The sequence below is a fragment of the Miscanthus floridulus genome, chromosome 19, assembly GCF_019320115.1.
Source record: "Miscanthus floridulus cultivar M001 chromosome 19, ASM1932011v1, whole genome shotgun sequence".
Lineage (NCBI taxonomy): Eukaryota > Viridiplantae > Streptophyta > Magnoliopsida > Poales > Poaceae > Miscanthus > Miscanthus floridulus.
Window position 1 is genome coordinate 45389200 of NC_089598.1, and position 14017 is coordinate 45403216.

General features: G+C 49.4%; 1 protein-coding gene across 1 annotated transcript; it reads left to right on the forward strand.

Moving 5' to 3' along the window:
* Positions 1-1142: 1142 nt before the first annotated feature.
* On the forward strand, positions 1143-1766 carry LOC136525970 (uncharacterized). Its single transcript, XM_066518779.1, has one exon. The coding sequence runs from the start codon at positions 1143-1145 to the stop codon at positions 1764-1766; it is 624 nt and encodes a 207-aa protein (XP_066374876.1).
* Positions 1767-14017: the final 12251 nt, after the last annotated feature.

The window sequence follows — 14017 nt, forward strand, 5'->3', positions numbered from 1 at the left end:
ATAGCACTATTTTAAAAATACGTTTTTAAGGAAGAAAGTAAAATCCATGTGTAGATATATATATTTGAGCCCAAACTAGACCAATCAATCCCAAACTCCTCTCCACTACCACGATGGGCCGGCTCGGCAGACATGTGCATCCTTCTTGTACCTAACAGGCTAACACCGTGGCTGCTAGCCTCGTTGTGCTCATAAGCTCATGGCTTAGGCCTTATTTGCAGTGGCAGAGCGTGTCAGCAAATCAGGGGGGCGCAATTTCAGTTGCTATACTTGGCCATGCAGATTCACGTTACGTACCCTCTAGCTGCTTATTGTGAGTGCTACTAGACTACATGTCTCGTTTAGTTGGGCCACCAGGCCGACAGCAACCATCATCACAGTTATTGAGGTTAGTAAATTAAGTCGCATGGATCAAGGGGGCGGGAGCCCAGTTTCGCCTTCACTCTGCTCCGTCCCTGCCTATGGCTTCTCTACGCACGATTTCACATAAGAAACTATGTTTAGGTGGTTTTTAACTTTCTAGTATAAAAAATGACTTTCTGTAGTTTCTCTTCGAGAATCATTTCATGAGCTAACATGAAGGAAGTCAGAGCTAAAGACCCTCAAAAAGCCTTGCCAAAGTGAACCTTAACTAGTGACTTGGAAAATGACAAGGCTTTGGAGCCACTTGAAGCCCTATCAAAAAAAGGCTTCTATTACTTTGGCGCGCGACACTTTCTTCCGATCTTCCCCTACAGAAAATTTGAGGCTAGGTAGGTGTCACTATTCAAGAAGTGTTCGATATGATTGAGTGTCGTATGAGGCATGATAGCTACTCCCTCCATGGCTCCATCCCAAAATACATGGTATTTTAGGATTTGTAAGATATATTAGTGCTATTGCAAATTACTCAAGTACCTCTATTTATTGAAATTGTTCCTATGCTAATTACTAGGAATATTATTAGAATATGAAGCATCTTGGAGATGAAACGTTCAGTCACGTTTCAGTTAATACCTTAATTTGTAATCTATATATACTTGTACCAATGAATGGAAACTCAAGGACTTTTACTCTTCCCATTCCTACGTTCTCACATGGTATCAGCCAGACCCGATCCTCCTCCCTCTTCTTGACCCTTCTTCTACCTTCGCCACTCTACCATGGACGATGACGCCCAGGCTGCTGCCGCCGCCATGGCCGCCGCGATCGTGGCTGCCTTCCCTCCTGCTGCACCAACCATGGCCTCGGCGCTCGCCACCATCAACATCAAGACCCACATCCCCTTCGCCGTCGAGCTTGATCCCCCAAACTACTCCCCATGGCGAGAGTTGTTCCTCACCCTCATCGGCAAGTTCGGCGCTTCGTCTCACATCGACGGCATGCTGGCGCCTGAAGAGCCCGATGCAGCTTGGCTAGCGATCGACTGCTCCGTGCACTCGCTGATCTACTCCTCATCGTTGCCTCGCGTGATGCACCGGATCATGCAGACCGACGCTTCTGCTACAACGGTCTGGACCAAGACAGCGAATCTCTTCCTCGACAACATGGCCTCTTGGGATATGACCCTTGAGGCGAAGTTCCGTGCTCTGACACAGGGGGACCTGCCGGTGCTCGAGTACGCCCAACGCCTGAAGGACCTTGCCGATGGTCTCGCTGACTTGGATCAACCCGTAAGCGACCCCACCCTGCTGCTCGCCCTCCTCCACGGCGTCAACGAACCTCTCCGCAACATGGCCTCCATCTTGAAGACGAAGGATCCGCTGCACACCTTCCTTCAGGCTTAGTCTCTCCTTGCACTGGAGGAGTCTGAGTTACCGGCGGCTACCTCGGCAAAGGCCTTCGTCGCGCCCAGGATCGCCCCCGCGGCCTCCTATGTGCACGCGCCCATGGCTGCGACGCCGCAGCTCCCTCGGCCTCACGCCCATCTTCTCGCCCTTGGGGTCGTGGGAAGGGCCGAGGCAAGGGCGCTCACTACAACAACTCCTGGCGCGGTCCAAGGCTGTGGAACAATTCGTGGAGTGGTTCCTTCCAGATGTGGCCTCAGTCCAGCCCGGGCATTCTGGGAGCTCGCCCAGGCCAACCATCGTTCCCGAGCACCATGCACGCCAATTTCGTGGTTGCTCTTTAGCCCGGCTATGGCAGCGGCGCCCCCGGCTACAGCAACCCCGGCTTCAGCGGCGGCGGCGCCCCCTGCTACGGCTTCAGCAGCGCCCCAGGCTACAGCAACCCCGGCTACTACGGCGGTTCTGTTAGCGCTCCTGCTGCTGATCTTACAGTGTCCTGGAATCAGGGCGCTCTAGCAAGCACCCTCAACACCATGACGCTCCAACGGCCGAGGCAAACTGGTACATGGACTCCGGTGCATCCTCACACCTCTCTTCATCCTCTGGTAATCTCTCTTCCATCAACACTACTCTTAGCTCCCCTTCCAACATCATTGTTCGCAATGGCTCCTCCCTACCTATTTTTTGTTCTGGTCACACATCCTTCCCTAACCCTACCCGGCCTCTACATCTTCCAGAGCTTATAACTAATCTTATTTCTGTTCGGCAATTCACCAGAGATAACTCTTTCTCAGTTGAATTTGATCCTTTTGGCTTATCTGTGAAGGACCTCTAAACAAAAGCGGTGCTCCACCGATGTGATAGCTTTGAAGATCTCTACCCATTCCTCCCGGCATCCACCTCAACTCCTCGTGCCCTCCTTGCTGCCCTAGAGACTACCTGGCATCGGTGTTTGGGGCATCCCAGTGTTCAAGTTCTCTCCCATTTGCGTTCCAATAAAGCTATTTCTGTTGCACCTAATTCTCATGACACATCGCTATGCCATGCATGTCAATTAGGTTGCCACAGTCGTTTACCTTTCTCCAACTCCCTGTCCCGTGCTGAAACGACCTGATTTCCACGAAGGGAACTCCACAGAGTCGAAGTGTAATAAGACCGTTGTAGATCATATTACCCAAATTTCTAGTCGAATACCACATCCATAGAACGATAATATCAGAGTACAAATAGTGCAGAATTACATAATTTATTACATCGCCACATTGGCGGAATCAAAAGTAGCATTCATTCAGAACAGCTTGAAGATAAGTTCGCCAAACTCGAGCGTAGGAACGAACCCCTCAACCGTCAAACTCCTCAGAGCTAAAATCCTTAGCAGAACGTGTGTGCCAAAATTTATCAGTACGATTTGTACTGGCCACTCCCACCCTATGAGCATTGCTTTGTGGAAATTAGATGCAAGTTGGATATAATCAAAAGGAACCTATAAGGCTGGAGTTTCCTATATCAAGTATATATATATATTAATAGTTGGTCAAGTTTTAACACCATTCCACACCCATTCCACCCCATTCCCGTCCAGAGCCAGGTTTCGATCCTGGGATCGAAATACCACCATCTCCACACTATCACCATACCATCGCTCAGTCGACAGGCCAACTCCCTCTCGGCACTGTCTCAAGGCCCGTAGCCCCTGGCTACGACCGACACTCTCTCACGGGGAAAGAAGAGAAGGACTCATCTCACTATCTAGTTTAAGCGAAACCCAGGAAAAGTCCATAGCCGACAAGTCAGCATATGTATCGATCGATCAACCATACACTCTACAGAGGTTCTACATAACCACAAGATCTGCCTTCTTCACTGACCGTCGTCAACTGGGCTAATTCCGGCCGCTTGCTAGCCTAGGATAATGCCACTCTACCATTCAGCCCTGGTACACCCCAAGTCTAGTCTGGGGCGGCTGAAACTGTGAGTCATGAGCCGGGTCCACAAGGTCTCCATGAAGTCTCGGAAGGGTGTGGGGGAATCCTCCGCCCCACGTACCTCCTTACACTGTCCGCTATCAACCTAGTAGTAGTGGCAATATCCTACCAAGTAGTCTAGCCGTCCCGTACCATATAGGGAGAGTGGAACGTAAGGCTTCCCGGTGAATCTGAGTACTAGTAAGTCCTTAGGGATGACTGAAGCGACCCGATTTCCGTGAAGGGAAATCCACAGAGTCGAAGTGTAATAAGACCGTTGTAGATCATATTACCTAAATTTCTAGTCAAATATCACTTCCATACAACGATAATATCAGAGTACAAATAGTGTGGAATTACATAATTTATTACATCGCCGCATTGGCGGAATCAAAAGTAGCATTCATTCAGAATAGCTTGAAGATAAGATCGCCAAACTCGAGCGTAGGCACGAACCCCTCAACCGTCAAACTCCTCAGAGCTATAATCCTCAGCAGAACCTGTGTGCCAAAATTTATCAGTATGATTTGTACTGGCCACTCCCACCCTATGAGTATTGCTTTGTGGAATTTGGATGTAAGTTGGATATATTCAAAAGGAACCTATAAGACTGGGGTTTCCTATGTTTTAGCATATCATGTATATTATAATAGTTGGTCAAGTTTTAACACCATTCTCACACCCATTCCACTCCATTTCCATCCAGAGCCACGTTTCGATCCTGGGATCGATTTACTACCATCTCCACACCATCACCACATCACAACCATACCATTGCTCAGTCGATAGGCCAACTCCCTCTCGGCACTGTCTCGAGGCCCGTAGCCCCTGGCTATGACCGACACTCTCTCCCAGGGGAAGAAGAGAAGGACTCATCTCACTATCTAGTTTAAGCGAAACCTAGGAAAGGTCCATAACCGACAAGTCGGCATATGTATCGATCGATCAACCAAACACTCTGCAGAGGCTTTACATACCACAAGATTAGCCATCCTTGCAGCCATGTATCTCCTAGGCAGAATTCCAGTCACTTGCTAGCCTAGAACGATGCCACCCTACCTCTCAGCCCTAGAACATCCCAAGTCTAGTCTAGGATGGCTGATACTGTGAGTCGTAGACAGAGCCGGGGCCCTCTAGATGTCAAGAGCCAGGTCCACAAGGCCTCCTGAAGTCTCGGAAGGGTGTGGGGGAAACCGCGCGCCCCGTACCTCCTTGCACATGTTCGCCTAGCAGTAGTGGCATCGTCTACCAAGTAGTCCGACCGTCCCGCACCATATAGGGCGAGTGGGATGTAAAGGATTCCCGGTGAGTCTGAGTACTAGTAAGTCCTTAGGGATGACCAAGCCAGAATGTCTTCATTAGGGTTTCCATTTACCATGCCACCACAACACCTCTACCCCAGGCTCCACCTCTCCGAGGTTCACACCCAAGGCCACCTCCAATTACCATTTACCCGCCACAGGTATTCCATATCCAAGTGCCCAGGTAGCACCACATGGCAAGACTTGCCCCAGGCTCGTCGTATACTCCAACTTGGTCGACTCAACCCTCACCCTTCACACACCCAAGTCACACACGCAGCACTCTCCCCATAATTTAGATAACGCTAGTTTCCACCACGCATCAATGTAGTACAAGCGTAGTAGAAGTAATAAGTAATGAAATATAGCAGCAAGCATGTGACTAGTCTAACAGCAGGGTGAGCAGGGGTAAGGTTGCGTCAAGGTAAAAGCCATCAAGAAAGCATACTACCATGCAAGTCCTATCATAGTGAGATCATAACAATAAAGTAAAGCAATAGCAGTTCTATATTAGCCATGCGTAATAGGTGCTACGAGGTTGGGTGGGATGTGGCACCTTTAGTGCAGTCGTCTCCGTACTCCTTACGGTACTCTTGATCCTCTCCGTTTGATTCTCCTCCGAGTCTACAAACGATCGCATTATAGTCGCGTTAGAGACGTCTATAGAATAGCACAAAGAAGCAATGAAAATTGAAAAGAGCCAAATGCACTCAAATATGGGTTCATTGCGTAGAGCTTGATTTCAGATGAATTTTGGTCATGGTCTTGTATTTTTCTGAGGTCGTATGATTTAGTTATGTATTTCTGAAGATTAAATTAAGGCCGATTAATTCATGGCTAACACGTGTCACACTGTGACTGGTTCATGTGGCATGTAGGGATACAGCTGGTGTGGTGGTTGGAGAGGTCGCCGAAGTGGTTGGAAAGGTTGCAGCGGTGGTTGGAGATGTCCCTGAGGTGGTCGGTGAGATCACCGTTATGGTTGGAAGGCTGGCCGAGGTGGTCGGAGAGCTTTGCCGACGTGGTCGGTGAGATCACGGAGGTGGTTGGAGTGGTCACCGAGGTGGTCAGTGAGATCACCGTCGTGGTCAGAAGGCTGGCCGAGGTGGTCGGAGAGCTTTGCCGATGTGGTTGGTGAGATCGCGGAGGTGGTCGGAGTGGTCACCGAGGTGGTCGGTGAGATCACCATCATGGTCGGAAGGCTGGCCAAGGTGGTCGGAGAGGTTTCTGTAGTCCCCGACGCTGGCATGGTCTCATCATCGGCATGACGTCAGCATGGCGCCATCCAATCTAAACTGCGGCTGACAGGTGGGTCCGGGGTCAAACGGTGTCTGACAGGTGAGGCGTGGTTCATGGTGAACCCGCCTGCGTTGGTCCAAAGACCGCAGAGCTGGTCTATGAAGGACTTGTTCCACTTACTCCTTCCCTGTGTTTGATTCACGTGCACCAAGTGCACGGACGTGTGGCCAGCGAGGGAAAATCCCAATCTTCTTCCCTGTCGTGCTCCAGCCGGTGGTGAGCTCATCGGCGAGCCCCTCCAGTGGCACGAGTGTGCAACTAAGGTGGCCAAAAGCTTGGCCTTGCCATAGCGGGTGTCCCGGTGAAGTTAACGTGGTGGTTGGGTGGCCCCAGTTGGCTGGCCGTGGTGAACGGCAGCATGGGTTCGTCGGCGTGCATGGATAGGGCTGCAGTGGTAGCAAGAGCCTAGTTGGAGGAGCGTGTGAGCTCCACGGTGCTTCTACGACCATGGTAGGCGTGTTGAAAGAGCTCCTGGTGCTCCAGTGGCTCTGGCCACAGTGGTGGGGCAAAGCGGAGGCGTTGGCGCTCCGACGAGGTGTGGTGCGGCAACGCAGGGCTCCGGTGGGTTTCTTCCTTGGCTAAGAAGAGCGCGGTGTGTCTCCCGTCATGGTGGAGCTAGTTAGGGTGTCAATGTCGCCTTTACCACGACGTAGAAGATGCAGTGGTCTTGCCATGGTTGTGCTCTGGCCGTGGTGAGCGTGTGCATGCATGCTATGCGTTTGCATGGCATAAGCAGAGCACTCGGCGCTGGCGTTCCCGAGTAGAGGGCTCGGCGTCGCCCTCTTTCTTCCCTTTGCTTTACATTTCCGTTTGGCTCAACAAGAGGGTCGTGGTGGTCCTTCTATGCTATCGGTTGGCTAAGCCGGAGCAAGAGCTCGTGCTCTGACGTGGTCCGTTCATGGCGTTTGAGAGGCTAGGAGTGGTTGTGCCGGTGTTCCCGAGCTGCTAGGGGTCGGTGAGGTCAGGCCTTGGGCTGGTGCACGTGTGGTGTGTGTGTAGCGTGTCTAGGAGCGGATTGCTTCGCCTCTACGTTTCCTAGGCGTGGGGACGCGGTGGCGTTCATGGCGAGTGCGGCGAGTGGCGAACGACGTGGCTCACCGTAGGGTTCATGGCGGTAGGATGGCGGTGCAGTGGCAAGGCGAGGCCATGATGAGACGATGCAGTGCCGTGCCGAGCAGCTACGTTGCCACAGCCAATTGGGGCGGCGCTCCTGGCTTCGGCGAGGTCTGGTTCCACAGCGGCTTCCTTCCTCCTCCCTCTCTCTCGGCTTGACGTGGTGTGGTGCTGTGCCACCAGCGGCAGCGGTGAACGGGCTAAGGGTTAGGGCTCGCGGGTGTTGGCTTTTATAGCCGGGCTCCAAGGGCTCCAATGGCGGACGGTGACCGGGCGGTGGTGATGCGTGCGGCGAATTCGATGGCTTGCATGCGGTAGCGTAGGCGTGGCACAAGGGGGAACAAGGTCATGCGATTTGCGTGACCCCGGGCCCATGTCTGCTCTGTGGTCGGCTCTTGGTCGTGGAAGAGGTTGGCGTGGGGAGGAAGATGATCATGTTGCTGGGGTGGCTGACGCGTGGGGTCTGGTTTTCAGCTTGTCCTGATGCGGCGGCGTGAGGTGCATGACGGCTGACGAGCGGGTCCGGTTTGTCAGCAGCTACACGTGTGAAAGGGCAGGCGAGGCTTGGCTAGGCTAACTGGGCCGGTCGAGGCTGGCTGGGCTGAGCTGCTGGCTACGAGGTCCTCTCTCTTCAGCTCTCTTTTTCCTTTTCCTTTGTTCTTTGTTTGCTTAAGGCATTTGCTCATCAAAGGATTAATTAGCAAGCTTAATGGTTGTTTGGTGATTTTTAATTAGCATAACATAAGGCAAAAGAAGAATCCAACTCACAAGTGGTATAAATATGCCGGGCAATGTTCATTTATTTAGGGAACTTAATCACATGTTCTATGCCAAGAGTTATGCCATGCTTAAGTGTTGACTTGGGTTGGGGTTCGGAACCTAATGCCCATCTCTTAGGTTGGGTTTCTATACATGACACTCACCAACACATGGGAGTTTTAGAAAAATTTTGTAGTTGCGTATTTTTTGGTGTTGTATGGATTTTTGGGTTGTTACAGTCCTACCCCTTAACGGAATCTTGTCCCCGAGATTAAAAGCATAACGTACTCTTCGAAGAGGTAAGGATATCGTAGCCGAAGGTTAGACTCTTTCTCCCATGTTGCTTCCCTCTCCGTGTGATTGCCTCCATGGATCTTGCACATACGAATATTTTTACTTTGGGTCTCTTTGGTATCTCTAACCTAGAATTCTGATATGATGTTCTTTATTACTCAAGAGTATCTTGAATGTCAAGGTGATATCAGTTGGAACTACTTCATCGGGCACTCTCAACCACTTGCATAGCTGTGAGACATGGAATACGGGATGTACACCCACCAATTCCTTAGGTAGCTCAAGTTTGTAAGCGAGTTTTCCAATCCTCTTGCGGATCTTGTATGGCCCAACAAATCTAGGGGCGAGCTTTCCTTTTACATAGAATCTGGTAGTTCCACGTAGCGGGGATACCTTGAGATAGACGAAGTCTCCCTCATTGAACTCAAGTTCTCTTCTCCTTTTGTCAGCATAGCTCTTGTATTGACTTTGAGACAGTCCTCAAATTCTCCTTCACTTGAGCAACTCCTTCTTCTGCCTCTTGGATCTTAGCAGAATCAAAGAACGATCTTTCGCCCGGTTGAGACCACATCAAAGGTGTCTTACAAGGTCTGCCATACAAAGCTTCAAATGGCGACGTCTTGATATTGGCTTGGTAGCTGTTGTTGTAAGAGAACTCTACATAGGGTAGGCATTTCTCCCAATTAGAGCCATAATTCAGTACACTAGCGCGAAGCATGTCTTCTAAAATCTGATTTACTTGTTTAATTTGTCCATCTGTCTGTGGGTGGTAAGCGGTACTGAAATCAAGTCTGGTTCTAATGGACTTATGCAGGGCTTCCCAGAATTGGGACACAAACTGAGGACCATGATCAGATACAATACTAGAGGGAGCTCCATGCAGTCTGAGAATATGCTCAACATATAGATCTGCTAATTTTTTGGCATCGGTCTTGGTCTTAACTGGTACAAAGTGAGCGATCTTGGTCAAACAGTCAACAATCACCTAGATGGAATCATTGCCTTTCTGTGAATGGGGCAATCCAACTATGAAATCCATGGATATGCTCTCCCACTTCCACTCGGGAACGTCAAGAGGTTTTAGCAATCCTGCAGGCCTTTGATGTTCAGCCTTGACTCTATTATAGGTGTCACATCGTGCCACATGTCCTGCAATGTTTGTCTTCATGCCTTTCCACCAAAAGTGTTTCTTCAAGTCTTGATACATCTTTGAATTTCCAGGGTGAATACAGTACTTAGAATCATGGGCTTCAGACAAAATCTCCTCTCGTAGTGCTGGATCAGAAGGGACACAAATTCTGTCCTTGAACCAGATGGTTCCTTGTTCATCTTCTTGGTGGTTGGTCTTGTAGCCTAGTTTCATCAGACCATGGAGATATTCGATCTCTTCACAATTTTTCTGAGCTTGACGGATACGATCCGTGAGATCATACTGTATGCGGAGCTCATTCAACAAGTCATGCGGTAGTATCTCAAGTTGGAAGTCTTTAATCTCTTTCTTGAGCTCAGGTGGTACGGATTCTATGATCAAAGTATGACAGTAACTCTTGCAGCTGAGAGCATCTGCGACTACGTTAGCTTTTCCCGGATGATAGTGAATTTCCAGGTCATAGTCCTTGATCAACTCTAGCCATCGGCGTTGCCTCATATTTAGATCTTCCTGAGTGAAAAAGTACTTCAAGCTCTTGTGATCTGTATAGATATCACACTTGTTGCCTATCAAGTAGTGTCTCCAGATCTTCAAAGCATGCACAACTGCTGCTAACTCAAGATCATGCATTGGGTAATGGTTCTCGTGTTCTTTCAACTGTTGAGATGCATAAGCTATCACTCTTCCACTTTGCATCAATACACAGCCAAGTCCTTGACGGGATACATCACAATAGACCACGAAATCTTTACTGATATCAGGCAATGCTAGCACAGGATTGTGGTAAGCCTTTGTTTCAATTCCTGGAAGCTTCACTCGCACTCAGGCATCCATTCAAACTCCTTAGTCTTCTTCAGAAGGTTGGTCATTGGACGGGCTATCTTGGAGAAGTTTTCGATGAATCGGCGATAATATCTAGCCCATCCCAAGAAACTTATGACTTCTGTCATATTATGGGGTTGATCCCACTCTTTCACAGCTTCAATCTTGGCTGGGTCAACTGTGACACCTTCAGCTAATAGTACATGGCCTAGGAAGGCAACTTTCTGTAGCCAAAACTCGCATTTGTTAAATTTTGCGCAGAGCTGATGTTGGGCTAGTTTCTCAAGCACAGTTCTCAGATGATGTTCATGTTCTTCGGCGGCGGGTGAATAAACAAGGATGTCATCAATGAATACTACCACGAACTTATCCAGTTCATCCATGAAAACCTTATTCATCATGTTCATGAAGTATGCGGGAGCATTCGTGAGTCCAAAGGACACCATGGTGAACTCAAACTGCCCATACCTAGTCACAAAAGCTATCTTCGGGATGTCATTCTCTCGAATCTTCATTTGATGATAGCCAGATCTGAGATCGATCTTGGAAAAATACTTGGCACCTCAAAGCTGATCAAGCAAATCATCAATCCTTGGCAGGGGGTACTTGTTCTTGATGGTGACTGCGTTTAAGTTCTGGTAATCAATGCACATTCTCATTGAGCCATCCTTTTTCTTAATAAACAGAACAGGGGATCCCCATGGTGAAGCACTGGGTCTGATATATCCCTTCAAGATGAGCTCATCAAGCTATTTCTTGAGCTCGGCCAGTTCATCAACTAACATGCGATAGGGTCTCTTGGCAATGGGTCCTGTCCTCGGCAAAAGATCAATGATGAACTCTACATCACGGTCGGGTGGCATACCCGGTAATTCTTCAGGGAATACATCGAGGTAGTCTCTGACCACAGGCACATCATGAACTGTCTTCTCCTCTTTTTGTGATTCTGAACCAGCTTTAAGGACACTTAGGATAGAAGTGGACTTTCCGGACTGGGGTTCACATCTAATAACTTGGCCTGATGGGTGGGTCACTTAGACATATCTAGGTGAACATGATATGATACCTTGGTGAATGGTTAGCCAATCCATACCTAAGATGACATCTAGGTTTGTGGAAGGTAACAGGGTTAGGTTGGCTTTAAAGGTAAGACCCTCAATGGTAAGACTCACTCCCTTACAGATGTGGGTGCACTTTAGGTCTCCTAAAGGTGAGCTAGTGATGATAGGCTTTCCACGTGGGATTACCAGCAGGTCATGCTCTTGTGCAAACTTGCATGATATGTAAGAATAAGTTGCTCCAGAGTCAAATAGAACTGATGCAGTATTGCCATTAACAAAAAACATACCGTACACAACATCAGGGGCAGCCTGTGCTTCCTCAGCGTCCAGATGGTTGAGACATCCATGGGTAGCAGATCCTTTGAACTGAGACTTATGAGCGGCTGAGTTCTGAGGGCAATCAGCGGCTTTGTGACCTGGCTAGCCACAAGTGAAGCAGGTGAAAGACGTACCGCCTGTAGGGGTTGGCGCGGGTGCCTTCCAGTTTCCAATGCTTGGTGCAGGGCGGTTCTATGCTGGGTGTTCATTCATAGAGCAGGGACGGTTGAAAATGATCCTGAGTGTTGTGGTCCTGAGCATAACGGTCCCAGGTGTAACGATCCTGAGTAGGGCAGGAGTATTTGGTGGTGTAGCCTCCACTACCCCTACTCGACCCAGGGTTGTCATCCCTATTGTGGCGAGAGCGTTCCCTAGGTGGTGCACCTCTGTGGAACCTCTTGCGATTACGGCCATGGAAGGACTCCTTAGGCTTATGCTTCCTCTCCCTGTACTCTTCTCCAGCTTCAGCACAGTCCTTCTTGATCTGGATGCAGCGATCCACCAGAGTACGCAGCGTGCTACTCTCAATACCGCCAAACTTCAGCTTGATGTGCGGGTTAAGTCCCTTGCGGTAATAGTACAACTTCTCCTTCTCAGAGTTCACAACATAGGAAGGTGCATAGTGAAGAAGATTGATGAAACGAGTAGTGTACTCAGTCACCCTGTCCTTTCCCATCTTGATGTTGCGGAACTCCTTAGCTTTGGCCTCCATGATACCCTTGGGAATGTGATACTCAGTGAATGCTTCGACGAACTCATCCCACGAGATGTTGGCAGGGTCCTCATGGGAATCACTGAAACTATCCCACCAGGCACGTGATGCACCTGTGAGCTAGTGTGTGGCAGCTCCAACACACTCATCATCAGTGAAAGTAGTGAGGTCAAGCTTCTTCTCCATCTCCTTGAGCCAATCATCGGCTACAAGCGGGTCAGGGTCGGTGCCATCATAGGTAGGTGGCCTTAGCTTCAGAAATCCTTCCAACTTCCTTTGGAAGTCATTCAGTTGACCTCCTTGGCGATGGTTTGCTCCATTAACAAGAGCTGCAAGAAGTTGAGTCTGTTGTGCCATCACTTCTGCCAGGTTCGGTGGTGGTGGTGGCGGAAGGTTCTCCTCATCAAGCGGCGGGGTATTCTCCAGGTTGAAGGGTATCCCTCCTCGTCCATGGCCACGGCCATGGCCATGGTTGTTGCCACCACGCCCTCCATTTGGTTCGACTGGTTCGGGGGTGGGTGCACATCCACGGTTCATTAGGCGATCAGATCGTTGGTTTGGCATCTGCAACACGGGTCACAGGAATTTTAGTGTTTGTGCCATAAGTGCTTTAGTATGATTACATGATTTTGATGATTTAAAGAAAATCATTTATACTATCCAACACTCATTACAAAGAAGCAATAAGATTCAAAACATTCATTACATGGGTTTTATTACATAGCATCATCTCCAGTAGCTACACTGAAGACTTGCGAGAATCATACTACGTATAGTGCCTCATATTACATCTCATAAGGGGTACATCATGGGGTACAACTCATGGAAGCCACTGACATGACTCATGACCACGCAGGGTCATCTACTCTAACTCGTACACTGCAGCTGGGATACGACTATTCTCGATCTCGATCTCCTCGTTAGACTTGTGAAGTCGGAACACGTACTTCAAGGCCTCGGCGAGCTCCTTAGTAGGCTTGGCTCTAGGTAGGGTAGGGCAGGTGTCTAGGTTGAGGCGAGTCGGGGCTAACTCAAACTCTTCTATCTTAGGCTTTGTCTTGCTGCGAACCTCCTTGGGTAGCTGATCCCACATACCCTTCATCTCCCTAGGGCGCTTCCTGTCAGACTTCTGCCAAGCCTGCCATGTCCTCTCACACTTGTCCTGTAGGTACTCGTTCTGCCTGAGTGCCTTGATCAGGTGACCCTAGTTGTGAACGGCCTTCTTCCTGAACTCCTCTAAATCCTGAGTCATGGTCATCTTCCGAGATTGGATTTTCAGCATATCAATCCCCTTGGACCTTTCTCTGTCTCCTCTGTGATTGAACTCAGCCTTCTTGTCATCCAACTCTCTCTACAACTCCAAGACCTTGCTGTCGAGGTAGCAGTTCCTATTGCCTAGGTCGGCGGTTTTGTCCTGTAAGTCTGCGCCTTGGTTCTGTGGACTTCTTCACGATGGTT

Excerpts from the sequence above, each read along its gene's own strand:
- LOC136525970 (XM_066518779.1), top strand. The coding sequence starts at position 1,143 with ATGGACGATGACGCCCAGGCTGCTGCCGCCGCCATGGCCGCCGCGATC.